Source organism: Neolamprologus brichardi, chromosome 7, assembly GCF_056152115.1.
Source record: "Neolamprologus brichardi isolate AB-2024 chromosome 7, ASM5615211v1, whole genome shotgun sequence".
NCBI classification, from domain to species: Eukaryota; Metazoa; Chordata; class Actinopteri; order Cichliformes; family Cichlidae; genus Neolamprologus; species Neolamprologus brichardi.
The window spans coordinates 43,872,029-43,896,650 of NC_142110.1; the positions used below are offsets into that span (position 1 = coordinate 43,872,029).

General features: G+C 40.0%; 2 protein-coding genes across 2 annotated transcripts; one reads left to right on the forward strand and one right to left on the reverse strand.

The window, feature by feature from the left end:
* The first annotated feature begins 4,617 nt into the window (after nucleotides 1–4,617).
* On the forward strand, nucleotides 4,618–13,815 carry si:ch211-243g18.2 (keratin, type I cytoskeletal 18). The gene is made up of 10 exons (XM_006788782.3): nucleotides 4,618–4,667; nucleotides 7,154–7,426; nucleotides 7,552–7,677; nucleotides 8,131–8,213; nucleotides 8,871–9,027; nucleotides 10,168–10,332; nucleotides 10,428–10,553; nucleotides 11,595–11,812; nucleotides 12,604–12,632; nucleotides 13,240–13,815. The coding sequence occupies exons 2-10, from the start codon at nucleotides 7,163–7,165 to the stop codon at nucleotides 13,353–13,355; spliced, it is 1,284 nt and encodes a 427-aa protein (XP_006788845.1). The 5' UTR covers nucleotides 4,618–4,667; nucleotides 7,154–7,162; the 3' UTR covers nucleotides 13,356–13,815.
* A 7,138-nt stretch (nucleotides 13,816–20,953) lies between these two features.
* On the reverse strand, nucleotides 20,954–22,932 carry rbp4l (retinol binding protein 4, like). Its single transcript, XM_006788783.3, has 5 exons — nucleotides 22,842–22,932; nucleotides 22,284–22,401; nucleotides 22,055–22,191; nucleotides 21,509–21,621; nucleotides 20,954–21,426 (listed from the first exon to the last, which is right to left on the reverse strand). The coding sequence occupies exons 2-5, from the start codon at nucleotides 22,398–22,400 to the stop codon at nucleotides 21,203–21,205; spliced, it is 591 nt and encodes a 196-aa protein (XP_006788846.1). The 5' UTR covers nucleotide 22,401; nucleotides 22,842–22,932; the 3' UTR covers nucleotides 20,954–21,202.
* Nucleotides 22,933–24,622: the final 1,690 nt, after the last annotated feature.

The window sequence follows — 24,622 nt, forward strand, 5'->3', positions numbered from 1 at the left end:
TTTTTCTGAGCACACACACACACACACACACACACACACACACACACACCTACACACACACACACACACACACACACACACACACACACACACACAAAAAAAAAGCTGAGATATTTTTCAGTCTTACATTTTTTTTCTGGACTGAATTATTATGGCAGGAAGGCTCCAAAGCTTGTGGAGCTAAATTTGTCTGTGTGTCTGTATTTGTTTGCCTGTCAGCCAAGCAACATGAAAGCTTGTGAGGGGAGCAGCAGAGCTGTAACAGGAAGCAATCACTTCAGGAGCAGAATTATTATTGGGAGGTGACTTCTCACGAGAGAAGAAGCAAGGATGATGCTCCAAGTCATCTGAAGTTAGTTTCATGATGGTGACCTGCTCCACAAGCCAAAGAAAGCACTTCCGTGGTTGTGTATAAGTGATGGCTGTCACATTTGTGTATTTCTTATGACTTTAGTCTGCATGCGGTCATCAACTTACAACACAATATGTTCCCTGAAATTAAACGGTTATCTTCAAAAGAAGTATAAATCATAAGTGGTGTTTTTTCACACTGATTTCCGCGTAAATTTAACATTTCATTTTAATATTTCAGAATCAAGATGAACCATCGAAAGACTTTTACAAGTGTAATTTGTTGCATATTGCTGTAAAGTGATGATCTTACCTGGACATCCTCAGTACCACAGTACCACAGTATCACAGCTCTACTTTCTTTTACTGGTGTGCAATTTGGCTGATATGGCCACATGATCATTTGTGACAGGGGTCATGTGGGTCAAGTGGGGTCATGAGTAGTATCCTGACATCCTGGCAGTCTAATCACCTGTTTATTTATTTAACAGCCAAACTCTGATCGACACCGACTAAAGCAGAGAGCGAGAAAGTGAAAGTAGCAGGAGGGGTTGATTAAGGTTCAGAGCTCCGTGGCTGGTGTTGGCGTGCATATCTCATATCCAACTGTTTGTCCAGCTTGTTATTCATTTTATAGATTGTAAAAATACAGATCCAAAAGCTCATAAAGATGTGAAAAAGAAATTTGGGAGGAAATAAAAGAAAATTAAGCATCGTGTGCATAAAATGATGCCCGATTCATCTACCTGCAAATTATTTTCATCTGAATCAACGTTTCACCCAAATAACAGAAAAAATCTATATTAATTAAACTGCAAAACTATATGTGAGAGGGTTAAAATAATACTTTTTTTGTTTTTAAAATCAGTCATGAGCTCAGTTATTGTGAATTTTGCCCTTACGACATTCAAGAGGTAATACAGCCTTTCATCTGGACTGTAAGGGAAGTGCAGTAGCAAAGCTTGCTGCTGCCCTCTTTTGGAAAGTTCTGGTGCTACTTTTAGATTAAACTTCGCTTGTATTTACAAGCCTTTGCCACACAGTGGAGACACATGATGGACTATTATTTCAGTATTAAAACACCTATTTCAACCACTCACATAAGTATGTCCAATTTGGTCTTTGGTTATCTTACTGCAAAGTCTTCCTACATAAATTTATGCACTTTATTATTTTAATGATCAGTTCTTAAAACTAAAGTTTACCCATTTGTTTCCTGTTTATAATAATAATAATAATTATTGCATTGGTTATAGATCTTGTGTAGTGACTACAGCTGAACAGGTCGTCCACTGATGTCGGAGGTTCGATGCCCAGCTCTGAACCTGGCCTGAATACATCCACCAGCAAACAGTGCATATGGTGGATGATGCTCTGGATGAATGTGTGTACAAATAGGCAAATGGGGCCTAAAAAAGCAGGGCGTGTACAGTTACAGTTATCACAGGACTGATGTCATCTTTCTGATGATATGGTATTTAGCCAATCACAAGAGTGCTTGGTGTTTATATATAAAATTGTTTTTTTCTCCTTTCTTTAAGGAGGAATCTTGAGTGTTGATTTACTAGTTTACACAAGACACAAAATGTAAAAGTTATAAACAAATGTGTTTTCATTTTATCGCATGCAGGACTGAAGAATTCTGAAAGTCTAAGAATGAGATGCAAATAAAGATATTTGCTATGCTGTGAGACGCACGCATGATTTTCATCAGACTTCAATTTGAATATGATAATACAGGCTGGAATCACATGCTTTACCCGCATTTTAATATCAGCAGCTCCACTATTTCTCTGGGACTTTGCATAGACAAAATTCACAAGACCAGAGCAAATGGAGTTCCTGGTCTTTCTTCCTCTGTGGGAATTTGAGAGTGTAAGCATGACAAGGAGCTTCCATAGTAAAGAATGCATACACAATTAGTTTAGAGGTTAAAATTTTAAGTACACTGAAACATTTTTCTGTCTTGTTCCTCAGTGCACCAATTACAGAAAGCACTGATCGTTTGGCTAATTTTCTCATCCTCTACCACATTTGTGTATAAGTGCTTCCACCAGCAGCTTTTCCTTCTCTGAGTGACTTTTTGAATATTTTATCTCCAGCGTGGAGAAGGAGGGTTGAGTTACAGCAGGATGAGTGACTGCAGGGCAGGAGGGTTGCAGAGATCCACAGGTGGGGCATCGCACACATACGTGCTAGCAGTAAAAGGCTGGTGGGGCTAATTAGATATTTAATAGCACAGACACATGAGAGCACACGCATTATTGTGATGAGAGGTGGAAACTGAACAGCACAGTAGCTACGTTTTGAGGATATGCTGGTTAAGGAGTATTAGTTACTCAGAAAGTTACTCTAATCAACGTCTTTATATCATTAATAAAAAATTATTGTAATGCCTTGCGAGCATCTTTGTGCTCACTGCTTTATGGTTTTACACCGCAGCTGTTTTACTCACTGCTTTCATCAGCCAACCACAACAAGCCAATGCTACCCAGCAGACAGGTTATCAGCCCACTGAATGACTGCTATCATCTGTTAGCGTCATTCAGTAGGTGATCATGCAGGGCAGCTCTTGTAGCCGTGAGAATATGTAGGCTTACTTGTAAAATATCATGCTTGGAGGCTTTTGGGGCTTTCTATGTGGTGGAAGTCTGTTTTTACCCAAACCCTGGCTTTCCCTAGTTACAACCAAGTAGTTTTGGTGTTTGCGCCTAACCAAACAGCAAAAAACCCAAAACCTAAAACAAAAGACATATGAAACTCAAGTCTCTTCAGTGAACATCACTGATTCTCTTAATGCAAAATTTTATTGTGCTTACAAAGCGGAAACACTGGGCCTTGTTTCAGTAACACAGGACTAACACACCTAAATGAGGTGACATGAGCTTAGTTTGTGGAACAGGCCAGATAGTGTTGATATGTCTGGGAATGACAATAACTGACCGCAATCAGTGAGGTGATACAAACAAATGCAAAGTCATCGGCAAAAGAATGACCACAGCGGATCATTTAGCTGCCAGTGAGACTCGTATTTACTCCCAAAAAGACCAAAATAGAAGTCCACCACTTTCACAAAAATGAAAATCATTTCTGCTGAATATTGTGCGTGTCCCTCTCAAACTATACAGATCAGAGCTACAGAAAGGTCTCGGTCAACTTCTTCCCTATGCTAAACCAACAAGCGATGAACTCCACAAGACTGCTGAAGGTGTCTAGTGGTATCAGACAAGTGGAATTAGCTGTAGATCCTGTGACTTTAAGTGTGAGGCCTCCATGATTTTATACTACTTCTTTCCAAACATATCTCGCAAATGCTTGTTCAGATTGAGGTCTTGGGAATTTTGAGGCAATTTCAACTCTTTACTATGTTCTGCAAACCATTTATGAACATTCAAGGACTACTGTTGTTTCAGTTATGAGCACAAGTCACTGTAACAGCCACATGAATGCCAGGTTTCCTAGCAGCACCTGTCAACCTGGCTTCTTCCTGTACTGCATCACATTGTCACCTCTTCTCTCAATAAATGACACACATGCGCTTGTTGTCAGTCACATGACTTAAAACAAAATGTAATTCCTCAGACCAACTCATACTATTTCATTGCTCCGTGGTAAGTTGAGCACACATGCCAATTATAGAGGCTTAGGAAAGAGGTTAGCATAAGAACTTTTGGTATGCTGCAATGTGTTCTGCTTCCTTTCTATTATATCCTTTTAGTAATACCTGCCATTCTGGAGATGATCTGACCAAGAGTCTTGCAGTTTTAGCCATCAACAACTATGGTGCCCATTTTTCCTGCTTCAACGCAGCAATTTTAAGAACTGCCTGTATGTTGCTAGTAATGTTTACAGGTGTCATTTTCCTGAGATAAACAGTCCTACTCACTCTGCCTGATAGTGGTTTTAAATGTGTGCCTGATGCTGTGAAACCCGATGACTCCATGAGTGTCTGCAGCAATCTATAGAACATATTATCGGGTTTATGAGGAGATCTAAAGCTCCTATCCCTACCATCACCTCCCAAAAATGTAGCACCTGTTTTTTTCATTATCTCTTGCGTTTAGTTTACCTGTTCACTTTTCATCCGAGTTTAAACGCAAATAACAATGACAAAGACATAAAGTGAGCAGGCATGAGTGGAAAGAGCACCCTACCTTTCTCAAGACCTTCAGGTGCATTAAACACACCTCTACTTGAGAGTTAGATCCTCCCACTCTGTGCTCACCTGCATATAAGCACACCTGTAGCATCAGCAGCAAACAGAGCCTACTACATTCTTCTGGATCGTAGACTGACTCTACCTGAACAAAGTCCTGGTAAGGAGAATATATATCTTGTTGTTTTTATTCTTTTATTCTTTATTTTTAGGAATCATGAGACATGAAACAGGTAAATATTAATCAGTGGTTTTGCTTGCTTGTTTAATAAATTTAATTAGTAATAAGGTTGTTATCTTGGAATAATTATAATGATGCACTGACATGAATCAAAATAAAACTTCTAAACTTCTTGCTCAGTTTCATTCAAATGGTCAGCACACGTATTAGTCAGTTGATAGCATGATGATAATCCCACATTATAAAATGCCCATCTCCTGCTGTACAGTGTGTCTCGTTGTGTTGCTGGAATTCACTCTGAATATTTTCTAGATCATTTTCCCAAGCTCTATCTCTCATCTGAACAAGGACTGTCTGTCTCCTGCTGGGTCCTTTGTAGTGTTGTGGGAACGGTGTTGTGAGGATCAAGTGACAGAGAGACAGAGAGGTTCCCTTGACTGCTAATCTGCCACTGAAACTTTGCGAGCGTACACACACACACACACACACACACACACACACACACACACACACACAAAGCCACCCTGTCCTTCACTACGTTTGACATCCAAAAAACAGTTAACCTTTTGTAAAGTTAAGGAAATACCATGAACACCTGTTGCGTTGGCACTAATATTACAGACAGAAACATCATTGATCATTAAAAACAGAAACCGATTACAAAGACGTGCCATTTGAAGGCGCATAGACACCTGTATCCTTCTCTGTTTGCTTCTGTTCTTTTAGAAATCCTCTATCAGTCTCTTCTTGAATATAAAACACATCTTATTATCATACGTAAAAGAATATGTGAGAGTCTCACAGTCTCAGTGAGAGGCTCTTCTTCAGCCCATAGCCGAGCTGTGGTCATTTGCATTTAGATTTTATGCTGACTTGAGTTGAATTATGTCTGCACAGAGCTGAGACTGACAGACTGAAGAGTCTCAGGCCACGAAGTCAGTCATCTCTTGATGCAGATGCTTAGGATGAACAGCCACGAGGCAGCCGTGCATACGCTCATTGAAAGACTCCTTTCATCATTTTCAGTGGGCGATCAGTGGTCTTGAATATAAGACCCTACTTGTATTTCCATCAAAGTCTGCTGAAATGCTAGAATAAAGCACATTTGCTCAAGGACCACAAAAGAGCTTTTCTACAACCGGATCGCATGCAACACTACATTTAAATGACTGCCAAAGGTCAAACAGACTGGCTTTTGAAGTTATGATGTGTGTAATTTAAACATTCATCTGCTCTCTTCGAAGATATGAACCTGTAAGAGACTACACCTCTGTGATTGTGCTCTGGTTCTGTTTCTCAAGTTTATGCCTTTCCTCTGTCTTGTCTTCGTAGTCAAAAATAAATGTATAAGTACCCAAAGGGCAAGTCATGCTACATAGCCAAACTTAGCTAATATGTAATAACAGAAATTAACCATTTAATGTAAGATGAGAACAGGTTTCAGCATTAAAGACAACTAAAAGTAATGGCTAGCAATAGAAATACACAACCAAAATAAATGTACATATGCTTTAAATACAAACAACTGGCTGAGATTAGTGGCTAACATTATAGCTAACTGTCAGCTAATAGCACAGAACTACTAAAATCAAGTTTAAGCTGCTCACTTGTTAACTTATAGGATGGATAAATAAATAAATAAAACACATTTAAAAGTTGTCATTAAAGTTATTCTAGTGAGTCTTGAGGAAAAAAATATCTATTTACCAACTGGTTGGCGAGTGTTTGCTGGAAGTCGCTGGCTGTCGGTATGGAATCAGCTGCAAAGAGGAGGCTACCTTTTTAAAGTTTAATGCAGATTGCCACAGTTGCCTGCAGTTTGCTTGGAAGGTGCCAATTGTCTGCAAATACTCATAAAATACTTGCTGAGCAGTAGTAGAAGTTTTAAAAGTTTGAGGCAAACCTGAAACGAAGAATGTTCATCTTTAAAGTAAAATTTGTACTTCGTTGCCCCAACCAACACGTTTCAAAAGGTGCAGCTTTTACTCCGAAGGCGCTCAGAAAGTAGTTAGTGAATCTTTGCACTTAAGAGCACATGCTCCACGGAAACTACCAACCAACAAAATCAAGCTTTTTGCCAAATGGTCGGGTATCTGGCAAGGTCTGTCGCTGGCTGACGGGGCAAGGCATACCATCAACCTTCAGCGACCATTTGCCATCAGGTTGGGGAATACACATTTTGCCCTTGCAACCAATGGTGTCCAGGGCTGTGTAATTGGCATCTTGTTCAACTGACCTGACATTTGTCACATTTACAAAAAATGCTAGACAAGTTAACGCCATGCGGTTAGTGGTCACATGACTGCAAAACCTTGATACTGTAAGGTAAAAGCTGTCCAGATCCAGTTTAAATTGAGTTGATAAAGGGGACATGAGGCATATCAGAAAGGTTGGGAACCACTGGTTTGAAACACAACATTGTTTAACCCCCGACCCTTTTTGCTTTGTTCTTTACGCCTTCACAGCCGCCGATCATGGCCTCCAGTATTTCAATGAAAAGCTACTCTCTTGGCCGTCAGCCCTCCTTTTCCAGTCGTTCGCTGATGGACACTGGCCGTGCTCGCTCTCGGGCTTCTGTGTCTTTCGCTGTAGCGAGCCCGCTCACCCGTTCAGCTTCCATCAGCCAGGATCTCAACGGGCCAGCAAGCCTTCAAATTAACGGACTCCATGGCAACAGCACCAATGAGAAGGAAGCTATGCAGAGTCTCAACAACCGTCTGGCCAACTACCTGGACAAGGTCTGACAATAACACAGCACTCCACTGTTACGTTATCAGCCCAGGAAATAACAGAAGCAGTAAGCTGAAAGACTTTGATCATTAACCTGTGTCCTCCCTTCTCTGTGGCTCTTTGTATCCTCCAGGTGCGTTCACTGGAGCGCTCCAACGCTGATCTGGAAATGAAAATTAAGCAGCTGATGCTCGAACGCATTCCCAAAGGTCATGACCTCGATTCCATGATGGCCCAAGCTCATGCTGTTGAGCAAGAGGTAGGCATCGAGTGGCAGGCAGGCAGGGAAAAAAGTCAGGTCAGCATAAGATCTGAGTTTAGAAAGGGCAAACAAGGCTCAAGATTATAATGACTTTGATCACTTTACATAGACAAAACATTCATGCAAATATCAGATCTATTTTAGCAGGAAGTGCACTAGGAGAGTCATCACAGGCAGAATCAGCTCATTCTTCTAGTTAACAAGTAGTAAAAGAAGCCAGGCCAGAGTTAATGATTGTTTTGTGCTTTTTAAAACAGAATTAGTCACAGTTCAATGAAGCTCGAACCTCTCACCAGCCACAAATCCAACTCTTAATGTATCATTTAGAAACCTTGTTGCTATTAGTATAACACACAAAGGTAACATGAACATACACTAAAGTTAAAATATATTATATAAGCTTTAATCCAGGAGTTAATGCTATTATTGACCTATGTTAATATTTATCAGGTGAGGAAGAAGACCTTGGAAAATGCTCGTCTCATGCTAGAGATCGATAATGCTAAACTGGCTGCCGATGACTTCAGAATCAAGTGAGTGATTAATGATTGCACCATGGTGATGCACAATGATACAGAGATGTTTCTGTTAATAATGTCATTGATGCCTCTGTCATGTTTTGGTCAAATATTTGCTCAATCAACAAAAAAATGTTTGCACGTTAACGCAGCGTTCTTTGGAAAAAGTTATTTAAGTACTGATTATTAAATTAAAAGATTACTGTAGGAACACTAAAAAGCATAATAAGGATAGTATGTCAGCTAACATACAGTTTTCATTACATACAGCCAAATATTTATCAGTATATATCAGTAAATGTATATTTAATACAAAGTTTTTCTTATTATTAGAAAATGTTTGTGTTCTTTGAGGTTTTATTGCTGTATTCATTAATTTCAGGCTACTTTTGTAAGACTTCCTGACTGCATAGGCATTTCTTACTACTTTGACTAATAAATATTATGCAAAGGGAAGTCACAAGCAGAAGTACAGCAACACAAATGCAAATGTTTAACTTTAATTATGAAAAAACAAAACAACAAAAAAGTACTTTTTCCTGCAAACATGTTATTTCATATCCAGTATAGACAGTTTCTACCGCAGTAAAAACAAGGGGGGAAAAGCAGTTTATCTGTGGAGGTAATGAATAAAAGTTATATACGATGCTGCTCGTCTTTCCAAACTACTAGATGGGAGACTGAAATGGTGATGTGTCAGTCTGTGGAGCGAGACTGTATTGCCCTGAAAAAGGCCAAGACCGATCATGAGCAGATCATCGCCTCTTTGAGGGGAGATTTGGACAGCCTGAAAGAGGAACTTTACTTCCTCAAGAAAAACCATGAAGAGGTTAGTGTGTTTGCCACCATCGCCATGTTCTCATTTTCTCTTCTCACTACTTGACATTTGTGTAGTCTCATTTTCTTTTTGGCCCTCTCCCTTCCCCAGCCTGCCCTCACAAACACTTGCTTGAAACACGCTTGACCCACTTTGGTGGACTCAGTGGGCTTTTTTAGCGCCAACATAGACAGAAAACGATGTGTAGTTGAGGAGAGCGCAGCGATAGGTGGTCCTCTGGTTACTGTGGACAAAAGCAGCAGGTAGATCTGGTTGCTCACACCTGCTCTCTCTGTCCAGTCAGCTGATCCGAGGTGTTCTCCAAGGCAAAGATAAACTTACCCCCTCACACCAAAGGAGGAACTGATCTCCCTTTTACTGAAACAAGACTGTGTAGATCCTATTTGGTGACACTTAGAGGCCACTAGAACAATGTGATGCAAAGAAAGAAGCAATATGTCAGAGACTGGAGGTTTTTAAAACCTCAACCGAATAAGTGTAGATTATTAGAACAGATCACACATTCTTACTTTTTATGTATTTTACCCATGTGGTGCTTGCTTTGTGAATGTGAATAACTGGAATCTATGCCTTTTTGTTGAATATATGGCAACTCGTTTAGATAAGCAGTGTCTCTTTGGGGACCATTGGGACATTAGATAGATCCTAAGCAAGAATTCAGTGACTAAGCATGAAATATATAAACTATAATTCAAGTTTGTTGCCCAATAAAGTTTAGAAAATGTGTATAAACATATATCAAGAGCTTTAGTAATACACTACTTTAGAATAAAACAGACTAGTGACAGAGAACAATGTAACAAAGAAGAGAGAGTGAAAGAAATCCACCAAGCATGCTTGAGCAGGATTATTTGTGTGCAAGTTGAAAGGCCAGGGGTAAGGTGAGCTCTTTCCCATTCAGTATTTATGAGAAACATCTAAATAATTAAAGTGCCATCACATCCTCTCTGTCACTCTGCGGTGTAGGGTTCACCGATCTCTTCCACGCCTTCTTCATATGCTGACTGTGGAAACCAGTGTTGGTTACATTTAATTAGAAGTGACATTTAATACACAGTGCAACTAAAATAATTTGGTTTAAAAATGACAATGTGAGCAATGTAATAAAAACAATCTCCTGTGTGCCTACAGGAACTCGAGCAGATGAAGTCTCGTATTGCCAGAGATGAGGTGAACGTGGAGGTGGACTCTGCCACCGGGCCCGAGCTGGGCACCATTCTGTCCGAGCTGCGTTCCCAATATGAGGGCATTGTGAAGAGGAACAAGGAACAGGCGGAGCAGTGGTATCGCAAGAAGGTGTGGGGAGTAATATCTAGTGTGAATCACTGTAATAATGTTGAATGGTCCTCACAAAGTTACACAAAAAGTCACAGAAAACACTTCTTTGCCAGCTGGAGACGATGCAGAATGAAGTGAAGGAGAGCAACGAGGCTCTGAGGGGAGCTCAGGGAGAGCTGACCGAGAGGCAGCGCTTCCTGCAGACCCTGGAGGTGGAGCTGGAGAGTCTGCACAAACAGGTGAGCTGGTATACAACAGCAAGATGAAACAGCGCACGGACATACTGTAGATTCCTTTAGCTTCCCCTCAACACCAACTGGTCATGTTAGATGGTTTTTCCTTCCCACTGTCACCAAGTGCTCGCTCATAGGGGTTGTCTAATTGTTGGAATTTTCCCAGTTACTGTAGTGTATTTACCTTTAAATACAAGCACCTTACTGAGATTTGACTCTATGTAAAATCGAATTGAAAAAGTCACTGTGTAGACAGAGAATGTCTACACAGTGACTACAGCAAGAAAAGTCGCCCATCCCTAGGAAAGGTTGTGGTGTAGGTGACGGTGTGGTCTTACTTCACTGCTGTTTTTCCTTTCTGCAGGCAGAAGAGTGACGTGTCTGTGTTTCGGTTAAAAAAAAACATTTTGAGTTGTGCAAACATAGCCTAATACCCGCAAGAGCAGTGCAAACACACCTCAGGCGTGATTCTAAATTCATGGTTACGAGTATTAACTTTTCAAAAAGGTGTTAAAGAAAGAGATTTGTCCAACAGCAACAGAAAATCCTTACAGACGTCCAGATAAGTCTCGTGTACATTCTTTGTACATTTCCGTACCACTGCATCTTATCCTGGGAAAAAATCATTTTGTTTTTCTTTCATTTAATCCTGTGTTGACAGTAAACATGTTTTACCGTGCAGGGACATATCGCATTCAGTTGCAAAATAGTACTGGGTGAGTTTCAGTGGTGAGGTGGGTTAATTGTGTCTGAGCAGCAAATGTTTGCTTTAGGTGCCAAGGACTTGTCCGTTCACAGGAGTTTGTTGATATGGGCTTGGGAAGCAATTTCAGAATCAGGCGACCTACTATGTAGCATCATATTACTGATCGCTGGTTACAACACAGCACAGCAGAGTCACTGTTATGAGGAAAATCATAGGGTTATCATGTCCGGTGGACATGCCGGTGTTTTTCAACTTGATACTGATATCACGACTATGAGGAATATTCACGGCAATTCCGGATATAGATTGCATTTGTTGTTTTGTTCCCTTTTGCTCCTCAGATAGCAGCTCTGGAGGGAAACCTCGGTGAGACAGGTCAAAAGTATTCTGCTGAGATGGAGCGGCTGCAGGTCACCCTGAACCAGCTGGAGGAGGACCTCTCTCAGCTCAGGCTGGACATGCAGCGCACCAAGACCGACTATGAGCAGCTTCTTCGCATCAAGCAAAACCTGGAGATGGAGATCGCCACCTACAGACGCCTGCTGGAGGGAGAGGACTCGTAAGTATAGCGATACTAATAAAGATTTAGCACATGTCTCAAAGGGAAATTATAATTAAGTATGCTTCACCCAGCCCTTTAAAATAAATCTGTATGTTAGCTTTGGCCAGCAGGTAACACAGACATTTTAGTGAAGAAGTTAGAGAAGGACAATAACACACCTGATATACTCAGAGATTATGGTACATCCTTGTAGTTTGATGTTCTGTCAGAATGGGGATAATTTGGCTACACTGTTGCCTTGATCACAATACCTGTATGATCATCTTACATCAAGTGTTTCTTAGCCTGCCGCCTGGCATTGTTGGGTGTAGCTGTTCTCAGATGTCAGCTTTGGTGAGCACACTGTTACTGTGGCAATGTTCTCACCAAAGTAAGCAACAGACAGGAAAACTGATGAGAGTGTAAACTGTACTGCATTGTTTATAAAACCTAATCACAAAACAATATAATAATAAGCAAGTTGTAAGAAACTGAAGCTTGCTGTCAGTGTCCGGGCGTGTTTCATCCTTTTAGGGCAGTGTTTTTCTGATTGGCTGCCCCTAACAAACCGAAGGTTTGAACAACAAATGGGTGGGGCTTTTGCACTCACAGCCAGATCTGTGTGCCTGAGGTGACTATATTAAGGATATCTGCTCTCACTGGCATCAAAAAGAGCTAAAAACTGAAATAAAGCTGCATGAAACCAGCTATTATAAAATATATAAGTTCCCTTTAAATGATTGCTTTGAATGTGTTAGTCTTGCTTTGATTAAAAGGTAATTCTAACAGGTTTTCTTTCTGCCCTTCAGAGTCAAAGAAGTCCCTCCTCCACCAAAAAGTGAGTATACGGCTTTTAATTTGAACTGATAAGAGACAGTCAGAAATTATAAACGAGAAGACCCGAATGACAATACCACAGTAGTAGCTGCTGTTGCTGTCGTTTATTGAAAACTTTATGGAAGTAAAGAATGACTAAAAGTGAAGTTATGAGAAAGATAAGTCAAGCAAAAAAGGAAAACTGTATTCAAAGTCAAATGTGGATCTGAGCCAGCATTGTAGTAGACAGACAGACAGACAGAAGGGTATATCTATCTTTTACCACACCCAGGAGGCCCACAACTAATTATAGTTATGTAAATATCCAAACAATGCACAAACCACTTACAGCTCAGCTCCTATAGCAACTAAAGTGGGTGTGAAAACATTTCCCCCCATGTTGTGTGTCCTAATCTCTCTGACTTGCACTGCTGGATTAAGAAACGAGAGTGTGATGTGATGTGAGATGAATAGGTAACACAACTTTTACAAACTCAGTGCTTTAGTAGCAGTCACATATCATCCTATATGTGAAACTACTGAGATTTTACATTTTTTTAATGTATTTATATGCGTAAAAAACTGGTTTAGTCAGCCTCACATTCTCTTCTCATGTCTTTTAAACACAGAGGAGCCCGAAGTCCGCACCAGAAAGATCGTGAAGGTGGTGACTCAGACCATGGTCAACGGCAAGGTGGTGGACGAGTCCAGCGAAGTGGAGCAGATTGAGGAGTCGAAGAAATAGAACAAGCAAAGAGCCAGCTGAAATTTTAAAATAAACAAAATAAGTAGAAGTTAGAACTTTTTTCAAAAAAAAGGAGAAAAGGAAAAACAAGAAAAATTAAGAGTCCACCCTATTACTCATGAATTGTGAAAATGAGGCTGAGAGCATTGTTGGAGGTACAGTAATGACTGACTATGAATGTCCTGTTTCCTATCATCTCACATGAAACGTGATTCAGACGTCACTACAAACAAGCTATGCTTTGCATGAGTTCATTGACTTTTAGATAGAAATGTGTGAAAACTGACTGATCACTGCTAAACTCTGTTTTACTAATAAAGGGTTTTGTAGTCAAATGATGTTTAATTCCTAGTGTGATAACATTCATTTTACTAAATGAGCCTCTGTTCCTTTTACAAGAATTTCATGTCTGCTGTTTACTGTTTGCATTCTGAATACAAAGACAGAATAAATCCACAATGTGTCCACCTTCTCTATTCTTACATCACCTTTGATAATGGCCTAGATTTTGGGATTTTATGAGTCTGAATTTTTGTTTAACGTCTGTGAAGGTTCTCATTCATCCAGGTCATCATAGTCTAAGAAGATTGGAAAGAAAAGCGCCTGGACTTCTTTAAGTTGCTTGAAGACGTTTCACCTCTCATCCGATAGCTTTTCTTTCCCATCTCCTTAGGCCATGTTTAACAGTTTTTATTTAATTAAACAAGTTTACTGAAGTTAAGCATAAAGTGCAGCCAGGTTTAAAGGGACAGTTTATAAACAGCCATGAAAAGTACAACCTACTTGTAGGGCGATCGTGGCTCGAGAGTTTCGAGTTCGCCTTGTAATCGGAAGGTTTGCCGGTTCGAGCCCCGGCTTGGACAGTCTCGGTCGTTGTGTCCTTGGGCAAGACACTTCACCCGTTGCCGACTGGTCAGAGGGCCCGGTGGCGCCAGTGTCCGGCAGCCTCGCCTCTGTCAGTGCATCCCAGGGTGGCCATTTAGATTTCAGTGTGAGTGACAGTGAGGTTTGCAGTGGAACTACACGGGTGAGTAATTGGGGGCACCCTTGGGCACTGCTCTCTGTAGGTTTGCCTCCTCAAGTGGCCGGTCTCCACCATTTTGTTTAGTTATTTTTATTGAGCCGTGATTGTTCTAGGGTAGCATCGTGGCAGCAGCCTGGTCATTTTAATCATTGTTTGTTAAAAAAGCATTTTAATTAACTGTCTTGCAGTTTCAGCCCTGCTACCTTAAGAACTTTTCTGATTTTACAGTTCTATGCTTTTAGTAGTTTTTCTTAATACATTTTGATTTGTGGAATTGATCTGCCTCACCTGTGCTGTTAATAACGAGCCTGTGGGCTTTGGTAGCTAGTGTAACATTTACATCGGCTATAGAAATCTGTCCTGGGGTGTAACTCCCTCCCCAGGTGGCGTTGTCAACATCCCGTAGTCACCTTCACTGGTTATCCCTCCTTCACGCCACCACATTATGATTTTTGTTGGGAATGACCAGAACAGACAAGATTAGAGCATCATGGGTACATCAACTCACGGTGTACTGCAGGGGGCTGGTGTGACAGAAGATGATGCGATGGATAGGGTGAGATGGAAGTAAATGATCTGCTGTGGCAAAAGGGAGCAGCAAAAAAAAAAGAATATGAAGAAGAAAATAATACTGATCATTTTTAGGGATGTGCAGTTAAATTTTAACACAAATTTTGTATCGAACCACAATTTCTGTGGCTCATTAAAAGTGAAGAATGATGATAGACAGACCTGGAGGGATGGTCTCACTAACTTGACATATACGAGCACAATGTATATGCTGTACAGTCTTTTTATTTATTTTTTATTAATGTTTGGGTTAATGGTTAACCTAAAATCCATCCCCAGAACTATCTTAATATCTGAAAATGATGGGCTCAGTCAAAAGTCAAATTTTCTCTGCTGGTGTCGTCACAGTTGCTCCTTTTCAGGCAATGAAACCACAGCCTACAGCCTGAGCTATTCATAAACAGAAAACTATATTAAATTGGGCTCAAAATCCAATCAAAACACATTGAATAGAAAGCAGGATTTGTGAATAATGCTTTTGTTGTTTAATAATTGATTGTTGTTAATTTTCTGCGATAAATGTTTATTTAAAGAAGGCCAAAGTAAATTTCCAAACATGTTCCTCCATTAAAATATTGTTGGGAAAACAATTTTACTCTAAGAAAATGAAAAGAAAAAAATCTGAATGAAATGAGTATTAAATGGATTGTAACAGTTCATTTAATTCAAAGGTTCAATGTCCAAAAGGATCGCTGAGAAAACGCAGAGAACAGGAAAGTACAAGGAGCCCACCCGGAGTAACTATCAAGGGGAATCCCATTCAGATTACATCACTGTCTTTTGTTCACAGTGTATTGTAAAGAGGATAATTACAGTCATGGTTCTGAACCAAAACCTGACTTTATTTATGCTTTATACATTTTTCTTGTCAATTACATTTTAGTTGCAAATAGTTACTCAGTCATTTTGTACTCCACTGATAAAAACTGCCACCTTTTCTCAAAAGTTTTAAAGTCAGAAGATAATGTTGCTCCCTGCCATTTGTGCAAAATGCCCAAGAACACAAACTATGCAAACAAACAACAATCTCCAGAGAGTGTCTCAGTGCAGCAGCCTTTTAAATTATGTGTAGCAAGCAAACCAAAAACCAAAAAAAGTGGTGCTTAAAAGAAGAAGAGGAGAGTGCAGGATGAGGACATTGCACTTTGGATTTGAGCAGTTCTGTCAATGACTTTGCTGCGCAAAGAGTCTGAGTATGAGAAGTTGTGTTTGCTCTGGTACAGTGTGGTGGTAAGAACCCAAAGAAATATCTGCCCCAGGGCCTATCACAGAGTTATTACGCCTGTGGTTCAGTTGCAAACATGTGAAGCCCAAAGTCATTATGTGGGAGGGCATGTTTGTTGTCACTGAGGTAAAATGTTGAGTAATATCTCAAAAGCACTGAAAACATACTGCAGTTCTTTCACTGAAGACATTTTTGAGGTAGCTCCTCTAATGCCGAGGCAAATATAGAAAAAAATAGGCTGAAAATAATAGGGTCCTATAGTGACAGGTGATGTACTTGTAAGTCTTTCCTGTCTGATTTATATGAATCACATTATCTAGAATGACTGACAGCTCTATAGTTCACACAGACTTAGTAATTAGTTTGGTTATATAATCTTTATGAGTGACATTTAGGGTTTTTTCCTCTGGCATGATAATCCTTTAAAAGCTCATCCTATTATATGAATGCACACTTTCATGAGTCTACAACCAAACCGTCACAACAAACCAAAACAACAAAAAAGATAAAGATAAATCAGGACAAAAGCAGGTACCAGTTATGACAACACTGTCAACTTGTTTATAAAAAAATTTATCATCCATGTGTAACAGAAACAATCGCAGGAGCCACTTTTACACGGGTTCAAACAAGAAGACTTTTTTATCGGTCAAACATTTTGTTTTTGTGGAAAGGAGCATGATAAAACGGAGCAGACCAACAAAAAACACAATAAGACATCAACAGGCTTCCTGAGATCATGTTGCAAATATACATTTTCTGTGAGTGTTTATAGAAATCTGTGGTTTTAAAAGGCCACAAAACAAATGGGACTGAGTTTTGTTTTATTTAATCAGATTTTCGTGTATAGAAAACTGAAACACCACTGACTCAACGCCTTTTTCCGTTACTCTGAATAAATAAGACAGATACATGCAAGTCCTGTTCACAGAGCACTGAGTTTGTAAAGACCGAGGCTGATGCATTGTCGGCCAGCTCACAGTGTTATAAAGCAATAGACACAGAAAGTCTGATAAACTTTAGGACAAACAAACTCTGAGAACTGCTTCACAATAGTGTCACATGGTTACATGGCAAGAAGCAGCGAGATTAATTATTAATATGCCTGAAATAATTTCTAGATTCATGGATTCAGAAAATGAAAATCTTCTTTGTACAGACCATTTGCTGTCAATTTGAAAACAAGGCTTTCAGATGTTGGACAGTTTGGGGCCTCTACTGTAATATTTCCAACTTCATAACCTGCCAGATGTTTTCAGTAGGTGACTGGACTGCAGACAGGCCAGTTGTGATGACCCTCACCCTAATGTCCTTTCATCAGCTCCACTCGGCAGTTCCTTTCTGCAGCTCTTGGAGAGGACAAGTGGTTTGCTCCCAATTAGCAACATTAGCAACAGCTGAGCTCAGTGTGCCAGTGCTCTAATTTAAATCCCTTAGAGCTCAGCTCTCTTCCCTCATCTATCATTTTGCATTTTGGATTTCGGTTGTGTGTTGCTTAATTTTCTTGCACTGAACAGCACTGCATTCCCTGCTCACTCACAGTACTGACTACACATGTCTTGGTTAATTCAAGTTCCTAAAGGATGTTGCTTTAATTTAAAATAAACCGTTTTTTAAAGGGGCATTTGTGCGAATCTCACTCTTGGTCATGGTATTGTGACCCGGGTTGTGACACGGTTTAGCATTTCAGCTGTTTCACCATGCAACCAGCTAATGTGTGCCTCTGCTGAGAGCACACATAGTTTCTTTTGGGCAGAATTGTCTTATTAAAAAAATCCATTGCTGAAAATGCATCATCCGAATGGCAACACAAGTTATGGAAACATCTGCATAAATATAGTTAAACAACAAAGGTACATTCACAGATGTGAAAGTTACCCCTGCCATATGTACCTAATGGACCTAATAAAGATGTATAATAAAAATTAAATTCTTACTTCTGTATTAAAGCTATGATAAAGAATATATTTCTTATATTGTATGTTTTTCTTCTTCTGGTAATTCATCCAGAAAGAGCTGCAAAGATTTTGCATTAATAACTAGAAGCAGTGGCACAAATTAATCTGGCAACACATGTCAATAATTATTTAGGTAGTGAACAACTTTACTCCAGATTACATGATTGAGACTCATTATATTCTCTCATCTCACCCTCACACTTGAGTGACATCCCATTCTTAATCTGTTGGGTTTAATATGATGTCGGCTCACCAGACTGTTGTTTTGTGCTACCACCTCTCAGCTTCAACTCTTGTGGGAAGGCTCTCCATGGAGTTTAGGGGTTTATTTATTTATTTTTTGACCATTTTTCCAGGAGCACATCTGTGAGTTCAGACACTGATGTTGGGTGAGAAGGCCTGGGTCGTAATCTCCGTTCTAATTCAGTTCTGTGAAGGCCAGTCAAATTCTTCCACATCAAACTTGCTCGTCCATTTCTTTATGGACCTTGCTGTGTGCAATCCTGTTTCAATAGGAAGGGACAATTCCAAACTTTTCCCACAAAATTGGGAGCATGAAGTTATTCAAAATGTCTCTTTATGCTGAAGCACTAAGAGTTCCTTTCACTGGAATTAAGCTCGAGCCCAACTCCTGAAAAACAATCCCACACCATAATCTCCTGGCAACCGCCAAACCCAGACTCATCCATCACATTGCCAGATGGAGATGTGTGATTTGTCATTCCAGAGAACAAGTCTCCGCTGCTCTAGAGTCCAATGGCAGTGTGCTTCACGACACTACGTGCTGATGCTTTGCATTGGATTTCATAATTTAAGGCTTGGATGTAGCTACTCGGCCATGAAAACCAATTCCATGACTGCTGTTCTTAATCTGTAGGCCAGATTGGAGGTCTGAAATAAATGACATGGTGGGCCGAGTGAATACTTTTGGCAGTATAGTATTGCAGATTTATGGAGCTCAACCTGCTTGTAGATGTTCATCCTTTGTTGTGTCCACTGAAGTGCAGAGCACAGAGAAAGTGCGAGTAGATGACTGTAAAGATGAGGAGACAAGCAGATCTGTGGATTAAGCAGTCTCGTGGTGTTTCAAAAACAAGCACTGCAAGTTTTCTCTGAGTACAGACGATGGTTGGACAGCATTTGAAAGATTTCATCCCAGCAAAAAATATTGCCGTAAATTAAATCCATTATATTTCATGCTTAAAGTCTCAAGTTTATCCTTCTGTTATTGTGCCATGGGAAAACGTTTCAAGGCCATTCTCTAAGAATTTTTTTTCTATTTTTCATGCCTTGGTCTCCAATATAGTTTGTTTTTTCTGCAGAATTGTTTAGCCGCAGAGGCTGTGAGCAGTCATGTTGAAAACTTTTGCTTGCTTTTCTTTGGATTTTGTGATGACATCGGTCATCTGCAGACAAGGCAACAAAAGAAATGCATTAGATATAATAAGCAACTGTTTAAATATTTGAAATCACCAAAGATTGCACACATAAGGAGTATAAAAGTTTATGTTTTACTGTTACCGTGTTGGTCACTCCAATCATCCAGTAATTTATCAAGGGAGATAATAGTGAATGAAATGCTTCATGAAATTGTCAGAAGTCAAGGTTGTGTAGTATTTTTCAAGCCTGGGGTTTAATGTTTAATGTTATTTAACTGCCCTCTGCTGGACAGATTTTATTGTGGTGATTAATTTGTAAAGAAAACATCCACTCTTTAGATTCACCTGACACTTATAGGTAGATCTGGAAACCTCTGATTGGCCAATCACATGGCAGCAACACAGTGCATTTAGGTATATGCCAGTATGGACCAAAATCTCTGAGAATTATTTGCAGCAATATGTTGAATCTCCACCATGAAGAATTCACACAACTCTCAGAAGGGACCCAATGTGGGACCAGCAAGGTGTACCTAATGAAGTGGCTGGTGAGTGGGGGGAAAAGAGTTTATGAGGAAGGTCTAATAATGATAATAATAAACTGGGATTGCAGACTTTTGTCACACAGAAGCATAAAGCGCTGCTGGGACTCAGCAGATCTGATGGAAACTAGGAGATGGTGTTATTGGCGTTAAACAATCCTATCAGATTTAAGCCTGCTGCCTAACCGATTATTTCTAACTAACACTGTCCAGACTGCCCTGCCAAACATTCCCCTTACTAATATCCACGATCCCCCGAATCTCTGAGCAAGCAAGACCCAACAACAAAATATTAGAGTCCCTAAAACTCCCTGGTTCTATCTGAGTAAATACATTAATTTCCAGCTTATTGTAGAACACCAACACAATCACTCACCAGCTATAGAAAGCATTTCTCTCTCTGTCATTCTTGAAATTAAAGACGTATTATTATGTTGACAGATGTCTTTCCTCTTTCTCTTGCAGCATTTGATCTAACTTGTAAGGTAACATTACAAAAAAAGAAGGGCACACAGGGTCAGTTGAGCTTTGTGGTTGTGAGGCCTAACCTGCTGACACAAAGTCAATTATCTTTGCAGTCCAAACACTCCTAATTTGATCCATGAGCTTAGAGTACCCTCAGCTGAGTTAGTATAACAGGACTAAGATCGCAAAACATTAGTAAGCTCATTACTGCTCGAGTGTATTGCGTGGGTTTGGCTGCATTTTCGTGGGCTCAGAGAGGATTACCCACTTACTTTACATGGCCGTGTTTTCAAAGCTGGAGCACTGACAAACATTCCCTATGTTTCTGTGGTTCGGTGAGCTACTTAACATCTTATCTTAGTCTGTTTAGGTTGAATTTTCTTCTTTATGGGCCAGATTTTTGAGCAGCATAAAGAAGGATGTTTTTCAGACATATTTTGTTTAGAAAAAACATTTATTTTAGCTTTCACATTCACACGAGACTCTGGAACACTGATGTTTTCCTTTAACAGACAGTCGATGGATTTGAGAAACAGTGGAAGATCTCAGATATTCCTCTACTTTCATGTGTTCCTCATGCACATTCACTCTCACATTCTCCCACTTCTTGGTGTCAAACCACCTAGACTGCAGCTAGCTGGCACACACTTCTGCTCCCCACTCTTTCTCTTAATCCCTTTCGATTTAGCAGGCTCCAGACTGCAGGACAGGCTGGAACTCTCCAGCCATGCAGATATCGTCCTGCTTTTGGCGGACGACACGCTGGATGGCGGGGGGAAGGCCACGGGGGTTCCTGGAAAAGACAAGGGCGTAGCCGTCCTCACAGCTGCCGTCTTCTTTCAGGGTACGGCAGGCGTAGGTGATGGCGTAGTTGTCGTAGTCGGTGTCAATCACCCAGTAGTTGTCGCCTGAGTTAAAGAAAGGAGGAGTGTGAGGAGGGATGAGGGGATAGAAGAAATATATGGGAGGGTTCCAGTGTGCAGAACCAACCTCCACTGGACAGGTAGCTGGCCAGTCCTTGGTAGTTCATGAACATCTTGCCGGGTGTGGAAGGGTCAGGTACAGAGTACTGTGCAGCCATGTCAGCACACACAACCCAGAAGCTGCGAAACAGTGATACAAACACAAATATGTCTGACACTTTCTCCAAACAAAGCCTAGCTCATTGCATGTTTATCTAAGCTTACATTCCTGTATGAAAACCCTCTCTCTAAACTGTGTTTCTTCCTAATCCTTCCTAATCCTGAGAAAACCAAGCCTGCAGCTAATGCTGTCCAGAATGTTCTTCTAAAAAGTGTATGTGTTTATGTCTTAAAGCTTTACTGGAACTCAAGCACCACGTGTAAGCTTTTCTTAACCGCTGACCTGATAAACTGAAGGTTCAAGTTATCTTCACCTCATCAGGTCTTACAGATAATGAGCAGATAATGAGATAATGAGTGTAATACAGCAATACGGATGCATACATCAACTGTGAGGGCAAAAAATCTGCATCTTCCACTATTTCTCAAATCCATCTACTGTCTTTTAACTTACCCAAACAGAGTGACGCGTCCCTTGGAGGAGGCAGTCATGGAGCCATCGTCATCAATGGTGTACTCTGCTGAGATGTTGTCCTGCAGGAACAGGCCTTCTGGGTCCTTCTTCTGCAGCGCATACCACTTCCCTGCATACTTCAGTGAAAATGAAACGAGAAAAGCAAAGTCAGAAATTATCCTTTCGTCGTTCATCATTATTGCTGTCTGTGTATTTTAAATTCACTCACCCTCTTGGGGTCAAAGTCCTCTTTCACAGAGAAGCTATCAACAACGCAGGAGGCAGACAGACAGCGTTCAACGCAGGACACCAAGACCAACAGCAGGGCAAGCTTAGAGGATCCCATTCTGTAATGAACTTATATATCAGTGTTTTCAGAGTAATCAAAGATTCAGTACAAGAGAGCCTGCAGTATTCATTGTAATAGGCTGTTAAATACAAATGTGAATGAATAAGTTCCACCGATGAAAGAAAAACATTTCTGGAAAGTTCACGACAACGCCTGGAGTCTGTATACTAAAATCGGAGATACAGTCAGTCAGATCTCATTTTACACTCGAGCACTATGTTCCAGTCAATCATTAATTATATCACGTAAGACTATAGGAAAATGACTAATTCACAGCTATATATGTCCAGCTCACCACTCTCAATAATTAAACCTAACGGGAGCTGAAGGAACATAAAATCACACAATTTCTGATCATCACGACTGACAGAATTAAAAGAAATCCCCGAAAAGTAGCTGAAAGGATATTTTTTTCAAATAAATATTTCAATGTCATACCTGTTTTGGGTTAAATTAGCAATAGGAGTTAAAAATAAGTTCTCTGTGTGCAGTTATCCACCAGGCTGGGTCTTGTGTCAGAAGCTGCCTTTATATACATGCACCTCAGACAAGCTTATGGCTGATTTTCATTGCCTGGGACTAAATAAGGTGCTTAAATCTAGAGCTAATCCTGTTCGGCTGAAATCCTTACCGTAATCTGGCTTTTACCTTCAAACCTGCCCAAGACTTACTATAAAAACAATTAGACCATTATGTAAGTGACTGGAAGAGCTGTAAAACAAGACACATGCTGCCAACAGATGGCAAGTGAAATGTGTCTGACTGTGTGCAAAATACAAGCAGCGGCTGATTTTTAATGAACTTAGAGATTTGATAATAGTAATGAAAATGCATGTCTGAAATCCAAACAATGAGGTCAATTGTTTGGATTGTTTTGTCCATTTTATTAAAACCAGGAATCTTTATTGGGAGTTTAAGTAAAGGACAAAATGCCAGGCTACACAATGAAGACAGAGGGAGACTAAAATCACTGTGTGACACCACATTGAAAAATTGAAAATTCCAAAATTCACTGGAAAAGGTATTTTATGAGGAAGCAGGTTAGTCTTTTCTTTTTAGTAGATAAAATAATGGCAAAAACAAAAGAGTTTGGGGTCCAAAAAAGGGTCAAGAGGTCAAAAGTCAATTTCAGCAATGGAAAAGTGCTGTGTTAGCATAGTACAAATTCACCTGAGAAACTTCCATGTCTGTTTAGGATGAGAAAACAAACAGGAACGAATGAGTACATGCTCCCTTTTCCGACATGCATTTCTTGAAAAACAGCTATGCAGTAAGGAAATAAGCTCTATCTTAGATCCCACATGCAACATTTGTGTGTGAATTGAGAGAAAAAGAACAACTTGGAGCTCAAACCACCAAAAAACCCTATGTTTTTATCGGCTGTATAATAAAAACGTGGTTAGAAAACACTGATTTGAGATGTGAGCTGTATTCTGTTTTGCTTTGATACTTTGGCAAGTCTGGAAAGTGTTGTAAACAACTGAGATGCACTTCATTGATAAGCACAATTTAATGGACACTGGCTCAGACCCCCAGGCAGGAGAGGGTGAATAAAAGTAGACAATCTAGTTATGTCATCTTGTTTTGGCTGAACAATCAAGGTGTAATGCTCTTTAAAAAAAAGTCCAAAAATACTGATAGATGAGTAAAATAAGAAAATGTGCCCCACCTGTTAAAAAAAATAAATTATTTTAAAGAATTTTGGTAATTTCAGAGAATTGGCCTCACAAGAGTACAAACTAAGCCCACAAGAACATACCGGACATCGCATTGTTATTCATAAACTTACACGCAGACCCCTGTTTGTGATTTCTACTTTCCTGGATTGACCTTGGTCACCTGAGATTTCTGCTGGCATTATACATCATGTAATAATATCCACAGGTGTCTGTTTTAAAATTTACCTTAGTGTCTGTTTTTTTATATTCGACTTACTACTGTTACAAATTTATCCTCTTTAATCTGATATCCGGTGAAAAATTAAGCAATCGGTGTAAACTAGTGCAGCCCCGAAAGTAAACAGCGTCTTCAGTGAGGACACACACAGACAAGTCAGTCAAGACAGCAGCTCTATTTTCTCCACTGACTGCAAGAATACAGTTTAATCCTGCTTGCAAGAACAGAAATAGATCCCTGATAAAAATACGTACTCTACACCATCGTTAAATTCCTATGTGAAGAAATACAGTTAGTTCCCTTATAATACTGCTGTGTTTTCA